Below are 25,571 nucleotides of genomic sequence, written 5' to 3'. Positions count from 1 at the left end.
TCTAAAGAAGGCCTGGAGCAACTCTGGAGCTCAGGATAGAGGCCACCAGAACCCTGGACCTTGGAGCACCACCACAGTGGGTGGGGACTCAGTGTCCTGGAGGAGTTAATCTTCCAGCTTCAGATCCTGGAGACCCATCTTCTCTTTTCAGGAGGTCAATCTTCTTTCTTCAACGGTGGGTCAGGGTCAGTTGAACACCTTTTTAATATGGCAACCAGATAGAAGAAACAGCAGGGTGTGTGCTATCCAGCCCAACTTGCCACAGAGGATGGCTTAAATCCCCAGGATGGATAATTATGCCAGGAATGAAAGAATTGGTGTGGTTTGCCATTGGCTTCCACAGTGGGAAACACTCCCTCTCCCTGTCCCTGACATGGGATCTCATGATGTGGGTATGCCGGCGTTGGACTGGCGTAAACACAGTAAAAAGTCTGACAACACCAGGTTTTAGTCCAACCTATTTATTTGATAATATTCTCACAAGCTTTCGAGGGGTTACCCTCTTCGTCAGGTGAATGGAGAGTTCTGGCCTCAGACAGAGCATATAAAGCACAGACAGTTTAGAGATTACTGATTAAAATGCGAATCCTTACACCTAACCTGCTGTTCAAGACCTGAAGTGGCTGACAATGTGAGTGGTAGGAGCACTGATCACAGTTTAAAGAGATGTGTATTGTCTCCAGACAGTACAGTAAGTGAGGTTTTGCAAACCCAGGCAAGTCACGGGGTTCTCATCCCAGATGGGAAAATTCCACCTTAAGGTTTCCAACCCTCCAGGATTGGTCTGGAGTTCCCAGGATCAATCTCCAGGACATTGCAGTATGCAACCCTGGAGACAAATCATCCAGACATTAAGAAGTATGTATTTTGTGTCTTTTTTTTCAACATTTTTCATGACCACAAAATGGGAAACAATGACAGTTTGGGTGACAGGCAAGCGTGAACCAACTAGGCAAACTTTTGTTTTCCAGTTGACGAAGGAGTACAGACTGTCATCAGGATGATGTGTTGGCTAATTATTGGCTGGAGAGGGGGGGAAAATCATGTGATAGGATACATTAACCACAGTTGGCGACCCTAATCAATGCCAGGGTTAGATATTGACTCCACTTTCTTGTTGGATGGCATGACTTATTAATTATTTAGCAAATGCAAACCCCCTAAGCCAAGCAGTTTCTTCTGGTCCTGCTGTGTTGGGTGCAGATGGGTCATTGCTGAGTCTGTAGATTGGACACAGTTCTATGATGTGGTGCACAGTTTGCTCTCTCCCACAGGCACAGTAGGGGGCTGGCACTCATGCCCCATCTGTGGAGGTTGGCCAAGCAAGGACCATGGCTGAGGGTGGACCACTTTTTCCTTGGAAGGTTGAAATCTGGCTGCTGTTGGGTTGGCTTTGAGATCTGGTACCTATTTCTTGTGTCCAATGATTTCTCATGCATGATTAAGACTTGAACAAGATGAGGCAGTAACTTAACTGTTTCCTCAAGGACCACCCTGAAAATTGGGGCTAGCAGGCCACTCCTTTGCCTTTTATTTTCATAGATTCGATTTGATTTATTATTGTCACGTGTATAGGGGATACAGTAAAAAGTATTGTTTTGTGCATGTTACACAGACAAAGCATGCTGTTTGTAGAGAAGGAAAGGAGCGAGTGCAGAATGTGGTGTTACAGTCATAGCTAGGGTGTAGAAAAAGATCAGCTTAATATAAGGGTGGTCCATTCATTGATGGCAGCAAGGGAGAAGCTTTCCTTGAGTCAATTGGTATGTGTCCTCAGACTTCTGCATCTTTTTTCCAATGGAAGAAGGTGATGTCCGGGATGCACGGAGTCCTTGATTATTGCTGGCTGCTTTTCCATGGCAGCAGGAAGTGTAGACGGACTCATTGGATAGGAGGTTGGTTTGTGTGCTGGACGGGGCTTAGTTCACGACCCTTTCCAGCAAGAAGTTGGTGCATTTGCAAATTTAGTTCCATACAAAAGTAAAATGTTATTGCCACTTTTAGGGCAGCATGGTGGCACAGTGGTTAGCACTGCTGCCTCACAGTAACAAGGACCTGGGTTCAATTCCAGCCTTGGGTGACTGTCTGTGCGGTGTCTGCACATTCTCCCCTGTGTCTGCGTGGGTTTCCTCTGGGCGCTCCAGTTACTTCCCACAGTCCAAAGATGTGCAGGTTAGGTTGATTGGTGTGTAAACTACCCCTTAGTGTCGGGGATTAGCAGGAGACAACCCTGGAGTCAGAGATAAGCCTGGGTGGGATTGTTGTTGGCACGAGGTTGACGGACCGAATGGCTCCCTTCTGCACTATAGGGTTTCTATGAGTGTCGCTTTGCTGAGTACCTCCGTAGCGTGAAGCGCCTTTTTATTTGTTATATAATGTAGATTGCAGTTCGTGAGTGAAAAGAAAAACAAGTTTTGGAGCCGTTACCAAAGCAGACAGCAAGGAAAAGGCAAATTCCTTCCTGTCACCTGCAATCAGAGTTGCTCAGATCAGCGTGGACTGCAGTTGGTAACTGGTTCACTTTTCTCAGCCGTTTAATGAATAGCAGCTCAGTGAGGTACTGGCTGTTCACTGGCCTTCCTCAATGTAGGACATGATTTGGCAGGAGGTTCTCTGCGCTCTTTAAAGCCGCTGTAATGGAAGACAGCAGTACAAATCGAATTTTATTTTCCCTCTGGCCTCCTAATCCGAGGCTCGTTCAATGTTGCTTTGCCAGAACTGTCGGGGAGTTTGGCAAGTTGACGCTGAGGAGACGAGCAGAAAGGCTCATGGGGTGATTAAAGACGCAGCCTTGAATAGAAAGCTGGACACTCGAATTATTAATGAAAAGTATCAGGCCTGTGAGCTGTGCCATATGCAAGTTGCAGTTCCATCTGCTTAACCATTCTCATACCTCGTGGGGAGTATAATTTGTCCCTGTTAAAAGCCTTTGCCCGCTCTGGGGTACTAGAAAAAAAACTGTCCTTGGCTTCCTTTCCCCTTAGAATAAACATACTGCTCAAAGACAACCTTAAAAATGGACCTTAGGCTGTTTAAAAGACAGAGTTGGGTGAACATTATTTAAGTTGCAGATGACCAAACGGTGGCACAGTGGTTAGCACTGCTGCCTCACAGTGCCAGCAATCCAGGTTCGATTCCTGGTTTGGGTCACTGTCTGTGCGGAGTCTGCACATTCTCTCCGTGTCTGCGTGGGTTTCCACCGGGTGCTCCGGTTTCCTCCCACTGTCCAAAAGACGTGCTGGTTAGGCGCATTGTCCATGCTAAATTCTCCCTCAATGCAGCCAAACAGGCACCGGAGTGTGGCGACTAGGGGATTTTCACAGTAGCTTCATTGCAGTGTTAATGTAAGCCTACTTGTGACACTAATAGATAAGCCTAAACCGTAATTCCCTCATTCTTTTCAGTTTGGGGAGGGAATGGAAAAATCCCGAAAGGATGCAGGAATTGAAGTTTTTCATATTGGCGAATGTCATGAAGTTGCTAAAGGTGGGGGGTTTGAGGGGTTGTGATGGCAGGAGGGGATCATGGGGTAGGGGTTGTGGGAGACGGGGGGGGGGTAGAGTTGGTAGCGAGGGCACAGGTGCGGCTCTCAGCTCCCACCCCCACCCCCCTTTTTGATGCTAGGTCTCTTGATTAGACAGAGCCCCTGTGCACAGGAGATCAACTCTCAGGAATCCAGAAGCAACTCTGCTTGGGTATTCTTGTGCTTACCATATGGCGCAACCTCTTCGCACTCCCCCCCCCCCCTTCACTCTCACCACCACCACCCCCCACCCCCACTCCCAACAACTACCACTGGGTTAATACCAGTGGTGGCAAGTTCAGGCCCTTAAGTGGGCATTAGGAATTGTAGGCTTTAAACAAAAAGGAAAAGATGTGGTTTGTAAACAAAGATCAGGATTTAATGACCCGCTCGGGTGAAGCTCGTAAAATCCCATCCAAGGCCAATGGAGAATTCCGTTCTCTGAGCCTCATTGATTCTAGAGCGGGTGAGCCTGGTAAAATTCCGGCCATAGTTTCAAAATAACAACAAGAGGTTTATTGAAGGAGCTGTTGCCTGTACAAAATATAAACTGTAATTAACCAGGAGCCTGTGAAACACCCCAGTGAGATCATCATCAAATCACATGGTGGGCCCTAAAAGCAATCATGCAACCACTTAAATATATAACCGGTATCAATTGCCCACTTAAGGGATTTGCCTGCCCTGGGTTTAGCAGGGTGGAAGGCAGCAAGGTCGCCACGTGTCACCCTCCCACCTGATTAATTCACCCTCCTCCCCATCCCCAAATTTGCCATGGGTGGGGGGGGGGGTAGAGGGAGCGGATGAGAAGGATGGAGCAGCATTCAATTCTGCACATCCTCTCTGTCATAGGATTCTCAGAGGCTTTTTCCAAGGGCTGGAATGCGAGGGTTGCTACGAGAGGACACAGGTTTAAGGTGCTGGGGAATAGGTACAGAGGAGATATCAGGGGTAAGTTTTTCACTTAGAGAGTGGTGGGTGAGTGGAATTGGGCTCCTGTCGGTGGTGGTAGAGGCAAATTCGATAGGGTCTTTCAAGAGACTTCTGGATGAGTACGTGGAATTGAGAGTACGTGGATTGAGGGTTATAGGTAAGCCTAGTAGGTATGGATATCATCAGTGCAACTTATGGGCCGAAGGGCCTGTTTGTGCTGTAGTTTTTCTATGTTCTATTTGGGATCTGTTATAATTCTGTCTTTGAAGTAAGTATAAATTAAAGTACGAAGGAGTTTGATACCACTTTAGTGGATTTAATTCTTCCTGGACACTGCCTGGCAAGAAAGGGAGTTTCACCCTGAAATGTTAACGGTTTAGGATGGAGATGGTTTCCACTTATGGCCTCAGCATCCAGGAATTATTACTTATGATATTCATTTCTCTCTCAGGATTATCTCAGGAAATTGTCGCAAGTGTCGGTAACACACCTCATTTATTTTGTTTTATAGGTACAAGTGATCCTTATGTCAAGTTCAAGCTGGCTGGTAAAACGCTGTACAAGAGCAAGATCATGTATAAAAATCTAAACCCTCGCTGGGATGAGACCTTTGTGGTTCCAATCAAGAACTTAAATCAAAAGCTGTACATCAAGGTAAAAGAAAAACTGAATGCGCCAAAATGTGTTGTGGATCAGCAGAACCCTATCGTAATAAATGCTGTTGGGGGTCGCGGTGGCACAGTGGTTAGCACTGCTACCTCACAGCGCCAGAGACCCAGGTTCAATTCCCGACTTGGGACACTGTGCGAAGTCTGCATGTTCTTCTTGTGTCTGCATGGGTTTCCTCCGGGTGCTCTGGTTTCCTCCCACAGTCCAAAGGACGTGCTGGTCAGGTGCATTGGCCGTGTAAAATTCTCCCTCAGTATACCCGAAAACTGGAGTGTGGCAACTAGGGGATTTTCACAGTAACGTCATTACAGTGTTAATGTAAACCAACTGGTGACTCTAATAAATAAACTTTATATAAGGGTTCAGTAGTTATATTTTGTTGGGATTTAGTGATTAGGGTTTGGTAGGGTCAATGATGACACTTCTCTTGCATTCAGTGGTTTACATTGGAAACAATTATAGTTTGGTTGATTTCAAGGTCAGTGGCGATATCTTTAGGTTGACGGGTTAGGATTGTTGGTTATGTTTTGGTTTTAAGTTTGGTTTTGGTCAGATAGTTGTGTTTCCAGTTGTTTACAGCGTCAAGAGTACAACATTAGTACTGTGAGCGGTTTGGGTCTGGAATGCACTGACTGGAGGTTGTGGTGGAGATAGGGAGGCTAGACGTCTGGCTTTAGGCCGACAGTCTGGCTTTTGAGCACTCTGTCCTCCGTCCGGCACCCCATTGATTCGGACATTAATTTGTCCTCTTTTTTTGGGTCTGACTAAAAAACTTCAGGGGACCGGGAACTTTATTTTCTGAGTTTCCGGTTTACAGCACCTGGTTGTGAATCCTCCCTGCCCATCGCTCCCTCTGAGCTGCCATTCCACCCACTGGCCGAGTGGACATCAGATCACCATCACCCCATGGTCATTCCTCATACTGTGCATGCTCCACTCCCAGCCCTGCCCCTCATTCACTCTTGTTGCTTGGAGGGCCAGCCACTCCCACTTGGTCCTCCAGCCCCACCCCTCTCCTCCTATTGGTCCGGAACTGCCGTCAATCAGCCGGGCATGGGGACGGTGTCAGATGGTGGGTGTGGCCGCAGCCTCAGGCTGACTTTTTTTTGAAATGCGTTGTATGTATGTATGTATGTATATATATATATATGGCAACCTATGACCACTTATCAATATCCTCCTTATTGGAAATTTGGAAATGGCCACCCTAGGTGGAGACAAATTTAATCGTAACTTTCAGAAGGAGGCTGAAGGAAGTGTTACGGAGCAGTCTGAGGCCCCGTTTGACCCATCATGTCTGCAGCGGCTCTCCAAATGAGTATTGACTTAGAAAAAGGATTTGCAGGGCTACGGGGAAGTGGGATTAGCTGAGCTGTTCTTGCAAGGCATCCATACAAACATGGGCTAAATGACCTCCTCCTGTACTGTAACCATTCCGAGTTTCTAAGTCTCAGTTTTAAATTGGGGTGCCTGACTTTTATCAGGAAATTTGGGCAATTAAACGTGGGTAGGCCCAGGCTTTTCATAGTCCTAATTCTGGCACTAACTTAGCACTGATTTATTACCAGATTACTGAGCGGTCATTGGGGCAGAAGCCAAGCTGTAATAAAGAAGGATGACATCAGAACTGAGTGATTGTACATCAGAAAAGATTGAAGCTTTTTTCTCGAAGAGACAAGGGTGAGGGGTGGCCTCATGGGGCTCTTTAAGATTGTGAAGGGATTTGAAATGGTACATGTAGATAAAATGTAGTGGTGGGGGGGGGACACTCCCATTCTCTCCTCCCTCTAACTACGGCTTGTTTTCCGGCAGTAGAGGATCTTCTGGTCTCCGCTGGTACTGTAGTGGTTGGCATCGCTCGCTTGTCCCGCTGCAGGGGCACTCTCCACAGTAAAGGGGTAGGGTTCACCCTCATTGGGACTGGAAGATGCAGAAAGCAGGAAGGGCTGGAAAATCTCACCCGATGGTTCCGCCAGCAGGCGAGTCCAAAACAAGTGATACAGAATAGTTATGTCAAACATCCAGCAAAGAATTCACGAGAAATGTATTTATCCAGAGAGTAGCCAAATTGTAGGACCTGTTACCACAGAGGGAAAGTGAGGTGACTATCAAAGGTACATTTAAGGGAACGCAGCATGAGGGATAAAGCAGTGATGGACAGAAAATAGAATGAGATACAGGAGGGTGGGGGGCTAAGGCTTGTGTGAGGCAATTGACGCAAGTAGAAGTCTCACAACTCCAGGTTAAAGTCCAACAGGTTTATTTGGTAGCAAAAGCCATTAACTTTCGGAGCGCTGCCCCTTTGTCAGGTAAGTGGGGGTGCTGTTCACAAACAGGATATATAAAGATACAAACTCGATTTACAAAATAATGATTGGAATGCGAGTCTTTACAGGTAATCAAGTCTTAAAGGTACCCGAAGTAAGCCTAGGTGAAGTAAGGGTAAGCATTCTCCAAGGCGGCCTTCATGACACGCGACAACACAGAGTCGCTGAGCAGAGACTGATAGCCAATTTCCACACACATGAAGACACCCTCAACTGAGATCTTGGGTTCATTTCACACTATCTGTAACTCCCATGACTTGCCTGGGCTTGCAAAATCTCACTAACTGTCCTGTCTGGAGACAATACACATCTCTTTCATCCATGCTTAATGTTCATTCCACTCACATTGTCTGCACCTTTAAGACTTGATTACCTGTAAAGACTCGCATTCCAACCATTATTTTGTAAATTGAGTTTGTGTCTTTATACGCCCTGTTTGTGAACAGAGCTCCCACTTACCTGACCGAGGGGCAGTGCTCCAAAAGCTAGTGGCTTTTGCTATCAAATAAACCTGTTGGACTTTAGCCTGGTGTTGTGAGACTTCTTACTGTGTTTACCCCAGTCCAATGCTGGCATCTCCACATCATGAAGCAGTTTTGCCAGCTATAAATGCCATAATTTTATAGTCTGACCTTGAGAGGATGACACAAAGTGAGCGCCCTGAGCTTGAGACACTGTTTAAAGGCAAGTGAGAAGCTTAAAAACCATGTCTTAACTGACAGTGTAAATATTCTATTCAAACACTCTAATACTACATGACTAACTCTGTTGAAGGCATACAAACATGTTAGTCATCGATTAGAATTAAACATCATTGTTAAATTAGCCCATTCAAAACATGAGAATTGGCACGGTGGCACTGTGGTTAGCACTGCTGCCTCACAGCACCAGGGACCTGGGTTCGATTCCTGGCTTGATCATTGTCTCAGCGGAGTCTGCATGTTCTCCCAATGTCTGTTTGGGTTTCCTCCGGGTGCTCCAACTTCCTCCTGCATTTGAAAGATGCGCAGGTCAGGTACATTGGCCGTGCTAAATTCTCCCGAACAGGCGCCGGAATGTGGCGACTAGGGGATTTTCACATCAACTTCATTGCAGTGTTAATGTAGGCCTGCTTGTGACACTAATAAATAAACCTAAACTTAGATTTTGCTATTATTCTGATTACCTACTAATGAAATACAAGATACAGGCAAAATACTGCGGGCGCTGGCAACTGGAACAGAGACAGAAAATGCTGGAAAATCTCAACAGGTTTGACAGCATCTGTGGAGAGGGAAAAGAACCAGCGTTGAAATGTTGGTTGTATTCTCCCTCCACCGATACTGTCAGACCTGCTGAGATTTTCCAGCAATTTCTGTTTTTGTGACGGAATGTAAGTGCTGCAGTTTAAATTGAGCAGAATCAAAGGGGAATTATATGTACGCAATTGGCTTGGCATGTGGAGTCTGTTTTTTGGTTCGAGACATGCCAGCTATTGCTGCTAAAGTTGCAGTTTCTCACTTCTCCAGATTTGCTATAAAGTTGAATCTGTGAGGGCTTTGTTATTCTGAAGTGCCAAGAATTTGTCATCCTCTTTTTGGTGCAGTGAGAAGTGTACTTACCTCTGAGCCAGAAGCTTTGGGTTCAAATCCCACCCCAAGGGAAAGGGTGTTCCTAACGTGGCCAGACACGTTGAGTGACAGCTTGTAAATCCTTCCAACATTCTTCAGTGGCAGGTGCTAATAGGGTTTAAAATTTATTTATTCGCCACAATAAGGTTAAGGATAGTGCTAAGAGTAGGAGAGATTCCTGGTCATAGAGTCGTAGACTCACACAGCACAGAAAAGGCCCTCCAGCCCATTGAATCTACACCAATAATACTACAACTGAAGTCACTCTAATCCCATTTTCCTACACCTGCCCCGTTTGTACCCCCCCCACACACAATGGGAAACGGAGCAGGCGAGGAGCAGACAGTGGAAAGGCCCATTGATCTTTACTGTTTCGGGATGAGCGAGGCTGTAAAATCCCATCCATTGACTGTGTTGTGGGAAAATCACCACTCGGAGTCAGACTTAGAGACTCAACACACAGTTTTATCAGACAAAGCTTTGGGAGAAGCGCTGGGCTCTCCGCAGTGTGCGCAGTCACCTTCTCAACTTCACAATGGCAGTTGAGCATCTTTTATACATTTTAGATAATGGATAGTAGGGACATTAGCACGTCATTATACGTTGAGTAGACAAGTACGAATGTTGACAGTACATTGTTATACATAGACAAGTATGGGTCATTGATAGTTATCACTATCGTTATACATAGAGCATTTATGTCCTCCATCAATGGCTGATCTCGTTATCAAAACTCATTGTTTTGGTCCTGCTTTTATCTCAAATTAAAGTGCCTCAAGGTCTCATCTATTTCTTCAATAATTTAAATACTAACAGGTTTTAACTTGTTGTGCAATGTCTGTGCCCAAGTCAGTGCATCTTAATGTCTTTTCCCAGAGTCCATTTTGTGCCAGGTAACCATTTTGTGTCCTTCAATTTTGATTTCACTCCAACAACTCAGCCAAATGATGGAAAGAAATTGGTGTCTCTATCGTCAGCACCAACAAGCATTTAAATGGGGATGTTGCCAATGTAACTGGGACTCTTTGGACCTGTAGTTAACTAGATGGCCAGTGCGGATCAGATTGGCATTCAGTGCCCATTCCAGCTGAAGTAGATTCAGGTCCTGCCTCCATGCCCCTGGGCGGAGATCATGTTACTGTGTGTTGATCCTGGATTTGGGCAAAGAACTCAAGCAACGAAAGAACATAGAACATAGAACACTACAGCACAAACAGGCCCTTCGGCCCACGAGTTGCGCCGATCACATCAACACCTATCTATAACCCCCAATCCCATAAAACCCCATATACTCATCCAGAAGTCTTTTAAAAGACCCCAGCGAGTTCGCCTCCACCACCACTGATGGCAGCCGATTCCACTCACTCACCACCCTCTGAGTGAAAAACTTACCCCTAACATCACTTCTGTACTTTCCTCCCCACACCTTAAATCTGTGTCCTCTCGTAGCGACCATTTCAACCCGGGGAAATAGCCTCTGAGAATCCACCCTATCCATTCCTCTCAACATTTTATAAACCTCTATCAGGTCGCCTCTCAACCTTCGTCTCTCCAGGGAAAAGAGACCCAGCTCCCTCAACCTAACTTCATAAGGCGTGCCTCCCAGTCCAGGCAACATCCTTGTAAATCTCCTCTGTACCTTTCAATAGCTTCTACGTCTTTCCTATAGTGAGGCGACCAGAACTGCACACAGTACTCCAAATGAGGCCTGACAAGGGTCTTATAAAGTTGCAGCATTACCTCCCGACTCCTAAACGATTGAAACTTCTGGAGCCCTCGAAGAATCTTTTGTTTTGCGGTTTTCGAGCGATTCCAGTTTCTGTGGGAGATCCTGCACACTAAAGTCCAGCGTGCCTTAGTTGTTCAAAGTCATTTGAGCCTGCACAGCAGGATGGAGCCTCTGGTTAACATCCACACCAACTGTCAGGAATGGTTTCAGACTGACTTACTGTCACACTGAGCTGACGTATTGTGTTCTTTCACTTGTTTTTCTTGTGCACAGCACCTTTGTCTCATCTCCATATTAGATTGCACTTTGAGTATAGAAATATTGGCCCAATCAATCTATGCTGGTACTTATATTCCACACAAACTTTCTCTCAAGATATTTCATCTAAGTCAACAGCCTACTGCACCTTTCTAGAATCATAGAATCCCCTACAATGCATAAGAGGCCATTCAGCCCATCAGGTCTGCACCAACTTTCTGACAGAGAAATTTATCCAGGCCTATCCTGCTACTCTATCCCTGTAGCCCCACATATGTCCCATGGCTAATCCATCTAAACTGCACATCTTGAGACACTGAGGGGCCATCTAGCATGGTCAATCCACCTCACCTGAATACCTTTGGAATGTAGGAAGAAACGGGAGCACCTGGAGGAAACCCTCGCAGACATGGGGAGAATGTGCAAACTCCCCACAGCTTCCTATAACACTTCCTAGCCTAAGAGACCTCATAATATCACCACCTACCTTCCAGGCTAAAAATCCCAAGAATGGAACTTAACCGTGAGGAATGGGCTGTAAGATGCAGCGAGCCACTCAAAAAGCCCATTAACTTCTGTAGGACTGGAATATCTCATAAACCAAGTAGATGTTGGAGCAGAAGTAGGCCATTTGGCCCATCGGATCTACATCACCATTCAATGGGATCATGACCGATCTGATAAAATAATCCTCAACTCCACTTTCCCACCTTACCCCCATAGCCCTTCATTCCTTTACTGATCAAAAATCTGTCTATCTCAGTCTTAGAATAGAGTCATAGAACTCTACAGTGCAGAAGGAGTCTGTTTGGCCCACTGAGTCTGTACCGACCATGATCCCACCCAGGCTCATCTACCCGAGCTAGTCCCCCTGACACTATGGGGGAATATAGCATGGTCAATCAACCTAACCTGCAAATCTTTGGACTGTGGGAGGAAACCTGAGCACCTGAAGGAAATTCATGCAGACATGGGAAAAATGTACAAATTCTACACAGACAGCGACCCAAGCTGGGAATTGAACCTGGGTCCCTGGCACTGTGAGGCAGCAGTGCTAACCATACTGCCCAAAAATACGTTTTGCCTTGTTGCCGATTCTATTTTCCACTTCAATGAGGCTCTGCTGGAATGGACCCAGCCTGTACAGCCTCTGCGGATAAGGTTCACTGTCCTCTGCGAGAAAATTCCTTCTCATCTCTGTCTTAAATGGGTGACCCCTTTCTCTGCGATTATGCCCTGGGCTCTCCCAGAAGAGGAAACAAGCTCTCGGCATCTACCCTGTCATAGAACAATACAGCACGAAGCAGGCCCTTTGGCCCAACCACTCCATGCCGACCACGGTGCCCTGCCAACTTGTCCCAATTGCCTGCATTTGGCCTATATCCCTCTAACCTTTTCTCCATCCATAGACTTATCCAAAGGCTTTTTAAATGTTGCTGTTGTATCTGCCTCAACCACTTTCTCTGGCAGCACATTCCATATCTACACCACCCTCAAGTGCCCTAAGAATCCTACATGTCCCAATAAGGTGGCCTCTCATTTTTCTAAACTCCAATGAGTACAGGCCCAACCTATTCAACCTCCCCTCATAAGAAAATCCTGCCAGCGACTCAAGAGCAGCTTCTTCCCTGCTGCCATCGGACTTGTGAATGGACATTAAGCTGATCTTTCTCTTCACTCCATCTGTAACTGCAACATTATATTCTGCACCCTCTCCTTTCCTTCTCTCCTATGTACTCTATGAATGGTATGTTTTGTCTGTATAGATTGCAGGAAACAATACTTTTCACCGTATCCCAATGCCAAAGATGTGCAGGCGAGATGGATTGGCCACGCTAAATTGATCCTAGCGTCAGGAGGATTAGCAGTGTAAATGTGTGGGGTTATGGGAATCGGGCCTGGGTGGTATTGTGGTCAGTACAGACCTTGATGGGCTGAATGGCCCCCTTCTGTACTGTCAGGATTCTGCGATTCTATGATCGGGCAGCACAGTGGTCAGCACTGCTGCCTCACGTCACCAGGGGTTCAGTTCCAGCCTTGGGTCGCTGTCTGTGTGGAGTTTGCACAATCTCCCCGTGTCTGCGTGGGTTTCTTTTGGGTGCCCCGGTTTCCTCCCATGGTCCAAAGATGTGCGGGTTAGGTTGATTGGCCACATTAAATTGACCCTAGCGTCAGGGGATTAGTAAATGAGGGTTATGGGAATAGGGCCTGGGTGGGATTGTGGTTGGTACAGACTCGATGGGCCGAATGGCCTCATCTTGCAGTGTAGAGGTTCTATAATTCTATGATTTGTATTCTATGTGACAATTATAAATCAAATCAAATCAGTGGGAGGGATTGTAAAGTGACCTCCCCCTCACCCCCCCCCACCACCAAAAACTGCCCCACCAAAAGTGTCTTCAATCTTCTTGTGATTCGAACTCTGACACAAGCGACTGGTCTCATGACTCTTTACCTCACAGCATCCAACACCGGTATTGTCTCCCTCATTTCTCAGCAGTCGGAAGCAGACCCAAGTCTGCGGGTTTGGGCTGGGACGGGGCACCGAACTGTTTTCCCCTGTCTCCTGCTGGGAATGATGAAACTGGCCCTGCGGGTTATATCGTACTTAAGGAACCACCTTTAACCTTTGGTGTTTATTTAAAATCTCAGCTTGTCACGGCAATAAAAGAAAAAAAATCTCTCCGTAAACAGGTGTACGACCGAGACTTGGCCACGGACGATTTCATGGGCTCTGCGTATCTCAGCCTGAGCGATCTGGAAGTGAACAGGTTTGTCGGATAATTGCGATTTAATACTTTACTGGTGCACGCTGGTTTCACCCTGCGAGAGATTGAAGGGCGTTATCTGATAGAGGGGTACCTGAGCTCCAATAAGCTAAAGGAGTTCCTCGGATTTTGGCAAAGCGAATAAAAGATATGAAGTACTGAGACCTTTCGTCTGGAGCTAAGTGCTATTAAAAGCCCAGCAATTGTTCCCTAGCCTTGAGGGATTAAGAGATATAAATTATAAATTAATGGAGACGGGATTTATGACAGTGTTGGCCAATGCAACAGAACTTCAGTTGGGCCTGATGTGACTTGTAATAGAGGCACAAGAATTCTGGTGAAGTTTTAAAGTGCTTCAGTGCACATATCGACAAAGCAAAATGATAATTTGACTTTTGATTGAATTAAGCCCAGAAGTAACAAAGCTTTGACACCGTTAGTGCATGCAGTGGTTGGCACTGCTGCCTCAGAGCGCCAGGGACACGGGTTCAATTCACGGCTTAGGTCACTGTCTGTGCGGAGTCTGCATGTTCTCCCTGTGTCTACGTGGGTTTCCTCCAGGCGCTCCGGTTTCCTCCCACAGTCGGAAAGACGTGCTGGTCAGGTGCTAAATTCTCCCTCAGTGTATCCGAACGAGCGTCAAAGTGTGGTGACTAGGGGGGAGTTTCACAGTAGCTTCATTGCAGTGTTAATGTAAGCCTAGTTTCACAGTAGCTTCATTGCAGTGTTAATGTAAGCCTAGTTTCACAGTAGCTTCATTGCAGTGTTAATGTAAGCCTAGTTTCACAGTAGCTTCATTGCAGTGTTAATGTAAGCTTACTAGTGGCGCTAATAAATAAACTTAAAAATACAATAAAAAGTGTTATTAAAAGGTTGGAATTGTACAGCATTGAAGAAGGCCATTTGACCCATCATATTTGCATCAGTTCTTTTTGAAAAAAGTTATCAAATTAATCCCACTCTCCTGTTTTTTTTTCCGTTCCCCAACTAAAAATCTCAGTAAAGAGAATGATTTATTAAAAAAAATCTATTCAACATTCATCAGCTGAACCTCGAACTTTGTCTCTCGTGAGTTTGAACTGGATAAAGATCACATCATGTTCCAACCCCGAGAGAGCTGAGTCGTGTTAAATGGTGGATCTGTGATTTACCGTCATGCATTCCCAGTGAACCGGGTTCCCCACTGGGGGCAACGGGATTTCACAATCCGCCCTTAAGAGTGCTCCATTAAGCACAAAGAGCATGATCCGTGTCCATCTATTTCCATTAGCAGCACATTTACCCATTGTTCTGTTTGGTGTTGATCAGATTGAGTATTTTCCCCTTTGACACCACTGAATAAGTGATGAATGTGTAAATGGTATGTTAATGATCGGTTGAGGAGGGTGGGGTAGGGTGAACGGGGATGGGTCCCCAGCACGGAACCACGATAAATGAATTCGACTAGATTGTCTTTACGATTTTTACCGGGCAAAAGCAACCGGAAATCCCGTCCCACCATTGCAGCCATTTTGCTCGTCGACACACTAGACATTTAACCACACCCCCCCCTCCCCACCAAAACAAATGCCCAGATCGTAAACTAATTCCTATCTGATTCTGAAGGCCATTTGGTGGCACAGTGGTTAACACTGCTGCTTCCCGGTACCAGGAATCCGGGTTCGATACCCGGCTTTGGTCACTGTCTGTGCGGAGTCTGCCCGTGTTCTCCCCGTGCCTGCGTGGGTTTCCTCCGGGTGCTCCGATTTCCACCCACAGTCCGAAAGACGAGCTGGTTAGGGTGTATCGGCCATGCTAAATTCTCCCTCGCTGTATCCAAACAGGTACAGGAGTGTGGCGACTATGGGATTTTCATAGTAACTTCATTGCAGTGTTAATGTAAGCCTACTTGTGACATTAATAAATGAACTTTAAAAGCTGAACTCCAAGATTTTGAGCAACGGCAGTACACATCAGGAATTTGAGTTGGAGGGCAGCGTACTCCTCCCAACGTCCTGTCCGTTAACATGGATAGTGGTTTGGAATGTCACCATGTCACAGAAGAAGGCCATTTGTCCATTGAGGGGAGGCGATGGCCTAGTGGTATTATCACTAAACTATCAATCCAGAAGCTCAGCAAGTGTTCTAGGGACCCAGATTCAAATCCTACCATGGCAGATGGTGGAATTTGAATTCAGTAAGAAATATCTGGAATTAAAAGCCTAATGTTGACCATGAAACCATTGTTGGAAAAACCCACCTGCTTCGCTAATGTCTTTTAGGGAAGGAAATCTGTTGTCCTTACCCGGTCTGGCCTACATGTGATGCCAGAGCCCCAGCAATGTGGTTAAGTCTCAACTGCCCTCAAAGGGCAACTAAGGATGGGCAATAAATACGAGCCAGCCAGTGATACCCATGTCCCACGAATGAATAAATAAAAGGTCTGCTGCTCTTTATAGATCAATCTGGGCGGCACGGTAGCACAGTGGTTAGCACTGCTGCTTCACAGCTCCAGGGACCTGGGTTCAATTCCCGCTCGGTCACTGTCTGTGTGGAGGTTGCACATTCTCCCCGTGACTGTGTGGGTTTCCTCCGGGTGCTCCGGTTTCCTCCCACAGTCCAAAGATGTGTGGATTAGGTTGATTGGCCATGCTAAAAATTGCCCTTAGAGTCCTGAGATGAGTAGGTTAGAGCGATTAGTGGGTAAATATGTAGTGATATGGGGGCAGAGCCTGGGTGGGATTGTGGTCAGTGCAGACTCGATGGGCTGAATGGCCTGTTTTTGTACTGTAGGGTTTCTATGATTTCTAATCCAGTCAGCCCCATTCCCCCTCTGTATTTTGTCACCTTACACATTTATTTCCACTGAGTTCCCCCTGAATTTCCTTTTGAAATGATTGATCATCTTTGCTTCCTTGTAGGCAGCGAGCTCCAAACCCAAATTTTCAGTTAGATAATTTAGTTTAGCTCTAGGCTGTAATTTCCCACTTGGGAAGACATGGGCCCAGATTTTCACCATCGAGACGAGGAGCTTGCTTTAGAATATTACCAGACATCGCAGACTGGTCTTATTTAAATTGGCCCCCCCTCCTCAACTGTCAGATTTTTGTTTTGGGAAGGGGGGCGTAGAATGGAGGGGGGACCACTGCCTCTGGAGAAATATCAAACGTGGCCACACGAACAGGCAAGTGCCTTGTTGGACTGTTAGATGGCCCAGCTTAGTTCTCTGAAACTTTGGCCCAATTAGATAACAGCCTAATTGGATTTCTAGCTCTCATCGCCTTCCCGCCTCCATATAATACACCTCCACCACTTCCATGCCATCTTGGGCAGAAGTCAGGAGTCAAATAGAGATGAAAAAAAAGATAAACTTCTCATAATCGAAGAGAGTTCTCACCTACACACTTGATACTAAAGAAAACATCTCATTCGTGAAAACCATTCAAAAAACATAAATCCCCTCAAGTGGTCTATTTGTTGACAACATCTATGCACTAACCACATTAACCACATTTAATGCTTTAAAATCTCTTAAACCTGACATTGAAATCTGAAGTTAGCCTTCCTTACTAAGATAAGTAGTTTTTGGAGCTTTTGAAACTCAGTCAAACATTCACAATGGGCTTTGCTGTAATAACAACACTTGGGAAATGGCAACCATGCAGTTTATTGAAACTGCAGGAATAGATAGTACTGAATATTTTCCAAGTTACACCAGATGGTTTATTAATCAATTCAGGTGTCTGCTTTACTGCTAACAGTTGCAACTGGCTTTTAGTTTTAAAGGGCTGGAGATTCAAATCACTTAAGATCAGGACACTTAAAGCGAGCTTATCTGCCCTTCAAGTTTGCTTGCATCTCTTCCATAAAATTGTGGTTTTCATACCGCTGGCTAAGGCTCTTAGGACAATAAAAAAATGCAGTCTGTTTGAGCTGAGCAATAGGTTCAGATGACCCTGCTGAGTTCAGATTTCCCACCAGTGTGATTCACTCCCCGCCGACGGCAGAATTGTGTTTTTCCGGAATTTTTAAATGCCTGCAGAGTCAGCCTGACTGGGCCTCCATATTCAAGGGCAACCCGAAAGGTTTGAAGGTGTTTTTTTTAACTGTGACGGTCTGTTCCTTCCCATTAGTACCGTCCAAAAGGAGCTGCAGCTTGATGACCCAAACAGTTTGGAGGATTACATGGGGGAAATTATCCTGGAGATTAAACTCGCCAACAAACCCAGGGACAGCAGAAGAAATGTGAGTAACGGGTTCATTCTTGTCATTAACTTCACGTTTTATATTAGTTGGTGCTAACTTTGAAAGTTATGCAAGGCGGGAAGGCTTGCTTTTGTGCAAGAATGTTCCAACCCAGGATGTGTCGATCTTTCTGGGCGCATGTGTCACATAACAAAATAGGTCACTTAATGCAAACAAATGTTATTGAATAAGTGGAAAGGTTGCATTATTACAGCTTTTATTTCTGCTGGCTGAGGACTATTGACAAGCTATAAGGGGAGGCGATGACTTAGTGATATTATCGCTACACTTTTCATCCAGAAACTCAGTTAATGTTCTGGGTTCAAATCCCACCACGGCAGATGGTAGAATTTGAATTCCATAAAACAAATCTGGAGTTAAGAATCTACTGATGTCCATGAAACCATTGTCGGAAAAACCCATCTGGTTCACTAATGTCCTTCAGGGAAGGAAATCTGCCATCCTTGCCTGGTCCGGCCTACATGTGACTCTAGGGCCACAGCAATGTGGTTGACCCTCAACTTGGCGACTAGGGATGGGCAATAATGCTGGCCCAGCCAGCGATGCCCATGTCCCACGAATGAATAAATTAAAAAAAAACCTGAATCAACAAGGAAGCCAAGCACGGAAGCCCAATGCTTCATGAACACACAAGGTGCGCTGCCTCTGATTGAGGCTAATGTCCGGGGACACCTTCTAGAATTATCTGGATGGAGTCCATTAGGATTCCAGACATTGTGCAACTTTCCTTTCACACCACCACTGAGAGATGTTGGCCACCTGTAGCCCAAACTGCCAAGGCTGGACATGGGGAATGGGGACACGGGGTGGGTGGGGTGGAGGTGGAGGGGGGTGGAAACTCAACCAGGATTGTGTGAAAGTGTAGGTGGTTAGAGCATCCAAGGAGCAGCAGTGAAGAGTGAATGGCTGTCTGGGTGCTGTTCAAATATGGCATCCAAACATTGGAGCCTATCAGGCGACAGCTGTAAGCAGGAAGCTACTGTGAAAGTCCCCTGGTCGCCACACCCTGGCACGTGTTCGGGTAAACTGAGGGAGAATTTAGCACGGTCAGTGCACCCTGACCAGCTCATCTTTTGGACTGTGGGAGAAAACCGGAGCACCCGGAGGGAATCCACACAGACACAGGGAGAACGTGCAAACACTACACAGACAGTGACTCAAAACCAAGAATCAGACCCAGGTCCCTGGCGTTTTGAAGCAGCAGTGCTAACCATTGTGCCACCATGCCACCCTCGGAGATTTAGGAGGTTCAATCCACTTCCTAAATGCTTTCAAAAAGCACCTTCAGAGCTGGCCTGGGCAAATATTGAACACAACGTGAAGCCTAACCACTGTCGATCCTACCAACCTCTCTCTAATGTGCTGGGGGGTCAGCTTGCGCCTCTGAGCTAGGGTGGCATAGTGGCACAGTGGTTAGCACTGTTGTCTCACAGTGCCAGGGAGCTGGATTTCAATTCCAGTTTCGGATGACTGTCTGTGCGGAGTCTGCACGTTCTCCCTGTGTCTGCGTGGGTTTCCTCCGGGTGCTCCGGTTTCCTCCCACAGTCCAAAGATGTGCAGGTTAGGTGCATTGGCCGTGCTAAATTGTCCCTTAGAGTTGGGGGGGCTAGCAGGATAAATATGCGGGGTTACGGGGATAGTGCCTGGGTGAGTTTGTTATAAACCCATCAGGTTCGATGGGCCAAATGGCCTTCATCGGCACTGTCAGGATTCTATGATTCTAAGCACAAACCTTAATTAAAATGAAGCACTGTCTTTGATGCAGCACCGTGTGCCAGTTGTACCCACCCCTGTCGGTTTACTGTGGGTATTTACCGTCCAGTTTCTGCCGTGGGGGGAAACTGGTTCTGCTCTCTGTCCCTCAGTTGGTTGGGAATGGAGCAGGTTTTTCTGAATGGCAGTTGGCAGGTAACGGACTGGCGACGACATGTTTCCAGATCCCGAGGTTAATTTGCACTGGATTTATCTGTCCAAAAAATTAGTTGCATAACTACTTATTGTTGCTGGCAGCACAGCCACTTTAAATCACGCTGTTAAATCCCAGCATTAGAAAACAGCAGGACAAAAAATGACAGCAGTGTAATTAAAAGGAAAGGAATCACACCGACCGGGCCTATGTAATTAGAAAAGCCTGAATCAACAGTAGAAGGGTTAAATGACATTGTTTGAAATGGTTTTTTCTTCATACAAGAATGATTGCTGAAGGAATCTTCATTTTCATCACAACTTGTGGAAATTTGAACCTAAATACTACGATATAAATCAGTTTGATTTGGTAAATGGGAATTTTCTGAAGCAGCATGCCTTTTAGTTGCGTCTTCATTTGTAATTTTGGTTGCATCTTTAGTTGCAAGGGTGGCGCAATGGTTAGCACTGCTGCCTCACAGCACCAGCGTCCTGGTTTCGATTCCCGGCTCGGGTCACTGTTCTGTGCGGCGTCTGCATGTTCTCCCCGTATCTGCGTGGGTTTCCTCCGGGTGCTCCGGTTTCCTCCCACAGTCCAAAGATGTTTTGTTAGGTGGATTGGTCGTACTGATTTGCCCCTTAGTCTCAGGGGGAATAGCTGGTGTAAATATGTGACGTTATGGGAATAGGGCCTGGGAGGGATTGTGGTCGGTGCAGGGCCCCCTTCTGCATTGTGTGATTCTATGATACCGGGGCACCCAGGCCAAACCCACGCAGACACGGGACAGACGTGCAACTCCCCACAGACAGTGAACCCAAGCTGGGACTCTAAACTGGGTTCCTGGTGCTGTGAGGCAGCAGTGCTAACCACTGTGCCCCCCTATCTCCCAAAGTCCGAACGATGTGTTGGTTAGGTACATTGGCCATGCTAAATTCTTCCTCTGTGTACCCGAACAAGCGCCGGAGTGTGATGACTAGGGGATTTTCACGGTAACCTCATTGTAGCGTTGATGCAAGCCTACGTGTGACAATAATAAATAAATAAACTGAAACATCTCGAGACGTGTCACTGGACTGCCATCAGACAAAATGTGATACAAGAAATGATTCTGGGCCTTGTAGGAAGGCCTCATGACTCTATTTCACTAAGGAGGAGGCCCTTCTCCAAGGAGTTGTGGTTTTGCTCAGAAAAGCCAGCCCAATCCTTGCTGCGGTTTGTTTGATACAATTATTTATACAGATTCTGGAACGGCTTCAGTCGAATGTTCTCTGTTGTTACGCATGAACACTCCCCTCCAAAATGGTTGATTTGATTTATTAATGTCACAAGTATTGGGATACAGTGAAAAGTATTGCTTCTTCTGTGTTATACTGACAAAACGCACTGTTCATAGGATACAAAGGGGAGAAGGAGAGGGTGCAGAATGTAGTGTTACTGTCATAGCTAGGGTGTAGAGAAGGATCGACTTAATATAATTGATTTATCATTAACAACTGCACCCCTCTGTTCATTCCCATTCTCCCTCTGTTGCATCTTGGACTACCTTGTACCCCATCCGTTCAGCGAGTTGGTCAAGTTAGGAAGAAACGAGGAACACACACAAAGGTAAGACCTTACGCTCTTGTTTCTCGATGTTTTTTGTGGGCATAATGTTCCAAAAAGAAACAGTTTATTGACGATGTCAAGGGTGTCCTGAGTTTACTTTGTTGGCCGGGTTATATTCATCATGTTAACCAGCCTCCACCTGGTGTTAAAAGTGGGAATGCTATTTTTCTGCAGCACTCGGAGGAGTTTTCGGTTGTGTTAGACACTTTGGAAAGCAGCTGCTCAGAAAGTTTTCAGAGGCAGATGGTCCCTTTAACTATTGTGATTATGGTTTTTCAGTAAACCTCTCCAAATTTTGATGAACGAAAATGTGGCTGTAATTTGGGCAACAGTGCCAGGGTTTGACGCTCAGGTTGGTCATATTCTTGGAGGGTTTAATAACGTGATCTCTGTGTAATTTCTGATCACCTGGGGTTGCCCAGTGTTAGCACTGCTGCCCCACAGCGCCAAGGACCTAGGTTCGATTCCCAGCTTGGGCCACTGTCTGTGTGCATTCTCCCCGTGTCTGCGTGGGTTTCCTCTGGGTGCTCCGATTTCCTCCAACAGTCTGAGAAATATGCATTGGCCATGCTAAAATTCTCCCTCCGTGTACACGAACAGGCACCGGAGTGTGGCGACTAGAAGATTTTCACAGTAACTTCATTGCAGTGTTAATGTAAGCCTACTTGTGACACTAATAAATAAACTTAAACTTTACTTTAGTTTCTGGCTATTTCCAGATCTTATTGTAAAGATAACTTTCTAAAGATGGCATTTCCTCTGGTTTTGAGGGAGTGTTCTTACGAGTTTCCCTGAACTTGGTTGTACTTTCAGCAACTCTGGTGCCCACCAGAAGCCTGAGCCCTGTGCCTGGGTCAAGGATCATTCCCCAAGCAGGACGGGCTCCTATTGGACTTCCCACAAGCAAGGGGGAAGCCTACCGTTTCAGCAGAGGAAGAGGCAGTGTAGTTAAAATGGGTGCATGAGCCCCCAAAAATTCCTTTAGCCTTCAACTGAGATCGAGGTTTAAAAATGTCAGAACCAATAAAGATTCTGAGATTCTCTTGAGCCGTTGACGCATAATTACATCGCCAAACGCACACACTAGACCGTTCTGCAGTGACGATAATGAGAGTCAGCGAGGGGGGAAGAGTCAGCAAGGACAACCCCAGGTGTGGTTGAAGAGCCAGGATTTGGAGATAGGGAGGGATTGGGTAGAAAGCAATGAGTTAAACACATTTCAGGAAAACCTGGAGTTGTTATGTGCTCTCTTCCTGTTGTATACAAACATTCAGCGATGCTCAGCCCGCGACAGACCTTTACCTTCAACTCTTAGCTATTCTCAAGCTACCCACCCTATTCAGAGAGCACGAGGTGCAGGAAATTCTGTCATTTCCAGGGAGTTGCCCCCATTGAATGACAGACCACAAGAGGTACAACTCCCAGGATGCACAGCGCCAGGCATATGTCCAATAATTCCAGGGCAACAGCGAGATATTCCACAGCCGGGATACTTGAATCCTAAACTCTTCCTTATATTTCCCCTGATCGGTTTCCCGGGCTGAATTTCTCTTGGGATTCTGCGGTTCCCAGATCAATGCGGGAGAGTTGGTAGCTCCATAACAGTTGGTGCATTGCACGTCACTTTCACCTCTTTGATAAAGCGTCTGAGATGGACTTGACCAATTCTTTGATGAACTCGGTTGGAGTTATTGGGATCAAGTTTGTGTAACTGGAACAAACACCTTCTCTCAAATATCTTGGTGGAGACTCAGTGTAAAGAGCAGAGAACGCAGTGAGTTCAGATCCACTGGGAAGACGAGTTCTCCCTTGCTTCATTCAATCCATCTCTTTAACTAGCCAGTTGATACACATTACCCATGAACCTCTGTAAATTAGCTCTGGTACACGGTAGCTGCCTGGCTTTCAGTCCATTTGGAAAGCTCGCTCAGAGGGAAGCCCCTTGTAGTCAGGTAGTCAGTGCCTGAGCAGGGGACCCAGAATTGGAGGTGGAAGCCTGACTCGCCTCTGGCCTGGATTTCCTTGGTGACCCTAGGCCACTGGTGCTGCATTACCAGCACCAGCCAGTACTGCCACTGGCGCTGTTGGCAGGCAGATCACCGTGGACGGCACTTTGGCCTCCAGTGACCACGATCACCGTGGGCCAGACACAGGTCACTTAAGTGGCCTGGAGACCACCTGAGTCCAGTGGGCCTTTCATCACTTCTCCGATGTATGTTGGCCTAACAAAATCCTGGCCATTATCTGAATGAAGTCCGAATCTGTCAGAATACACATTTGTTGTTAATGATGAATAAATTAGTGCAATCTGGGTTTTGGCTTGTTGCAAATGATTTGGGAAGATTGTTGTGTTAATCTGACATCTTGCCAAAGAGCTTCTTGTACATACACGCACACACACACACGCACACACACACACACACACACACACACACACTCACACACGCAGGCACACACACACACGCACGCACACACACGCACACGCACACACACACACTCAGACGCACACACACATATTCAGACACACACACACATGTTCACATACGCCTGCAGAAGGATCTGGATAGGCTGGGCGAATGGGCCAGGAAATGGCAAATGGAATTTAATGTTGGCAAGTGTGAGGTGGTCCACTTTGGTAGGAAGAATGGTAGGAAGGACTATTACTTACGTGGCGAAAAACTGCAGCAGGCGACGGTGCAGAGGGACCTCGGGGTCCTTGTGCATGAGTCGCAAAAACCCAGCCTGCAGGTGCAGCAGGTGGTCAGGAAGGCGAATGGGATGCTGGCCTTCATAGCGAGGGGGATTGAATATAAAAGTAGGGAGGTCTTGCTGCAGCTGTATACGGCATTGGTGAGGCCGCAGCTGGAGTACTGTGTGCAGTTTTGGGCGCCGCACCTGCTCAAGGATATTTTGGCCTTGGAGGGAGTGCAGAGGAGGTTTACTAGGCTGATACCGGAGTTGAGGGGGTTGAGCTATGAGGAGAGGCTGAATAAACTAGGCTTGTACTCGTTAGAGTTTAGGAGAATGAGGGGAGATCTCATTGAGACGTATAAGATGATGAATGGGATGGATAGGATAGAGGTGGAGAGACTCTTCCCGCTCAAAAAAGACAGTAGGACTAGGGGGCACAGCCTCAAGATAAAGGGGGGGCGGTTTAGAACGGAGTTGAGGAGGAACTTCTTCACTCAAAGGGTGGTGAATATCTGGAATTCTCTGCCCGTTGAAGTGGTGGAGGCTGCCTCGCTAAATATTTTTAAGAAGCGGGTTGATGGGTTTTTGATAAGAGAGGGGATTAAGGGTTATGGGGAGAGGGCGGGAAAGTGGAACTGAGCAGCGACAGATCAGCCATGATCTTATTGAATGGCGGGGCAGGCTCGAAGGGCCAGATGGCCTACTCCTGCTCCTATTTCTTATGTTCTTATGTCATTCGATTAATGGCGACTGTGTTTTCAGCCATAGAACATAGAACATAGAAAAACTAGAACACAAACAAGGCCCTTCGGCCCACAAGTTGCGCCAATGATATCCATACCTACTAGGCTTACCTATAACCCTCAATTCTATTAAGTCCCATGTACTCATCCAGAAGTCTCTTAAAAGACCCTATTGAATTTGCCTCCACCACCACTGAAGGCAGCCGATTCCACTCACCCACCACCCTCTGAGTGAAAAACTTACCCCTGATATCTCCTCTGTACCTACTCCCCAGCACCTTAAACCCGTGTCCTCTCGTAGCGACCATTTCAGCCCTGGGAAAAAGTCTCTGAGAATCCACCCGATCTATAACTCTCAACATCTTATACACCTCTATCAGGTCACCTCTCATCCTTCGTCTCTCTCTAAGGAGAAAAGACTGAGCTCCCTCAAACTATCCTCATAAGGCATGCCACCCAATCCAGGCAACATCCTTGTAAATCTCCTCTGCACCCTTTCAATAGCTCCCACATCCTTCCTGTAATGAGGCGACCAGAACTGAGCACAGTATTCCAAGAGAGGTC

General features: G+C 46.4%; 1 protein-coding gene across 1 annotated transcript in view; it reads left to right on the top strand.

Moving 5' to 3' along the window:
- LOC145359474 (multiple C2 and transmembrane domain-containing protein 2-like) overlaps nucleotides 1–25,571 on the top strand; it is a 473,933-nt gene that overhangs the window by 218,014 nt on the left and 230,348 nt on the right. The window contains exons 5-8 of the mRNA XM_080214042.1: nucleotides 4,968–5,110; nucleotides 13,744–13,820; nucleotides 17,930–18,041; nucleotides 21,532–21,573. Of these exons, the coding sequence (XP_080070168.1) occupies nucleotides 4,968–5,110; nucleotides 13,744–13,820; nucleotides 17,930–18,041; nucleotides 21,532–21,573 (374 nt within the window). The remainder of the gene's footprint in view (nucleotides 1–4,967; nucleotides 5,111–13,743; nucleotides 13,821–17,929; nucleotides 18,042–21,531; nucleotides 21,574–25,571) is intronic.

This window comes from Carcharhinus amblyrhynchos, chromosome 28 (genome assembly GCF_965287045.1).
Source record: "Carcharhinus amblyrhynchos chromosome 28, sCarAmb.v2.hapA, whole genome shotgun sequence".
Classification (NCBI taxonomy): domain Eukaryota; kingdom Metazoa; phylum Chordata; class Chondrichthyes; order Carcharhiniformes; family Carcharhinidae; genus Carcharhinus; species Carcharhinus amblyrhynchos.
The sequence above is the reverse complement of the archived record's forward strand: the minus strand, read 5'-3'. Positions and strand labels throughout refer to the sequence as shown.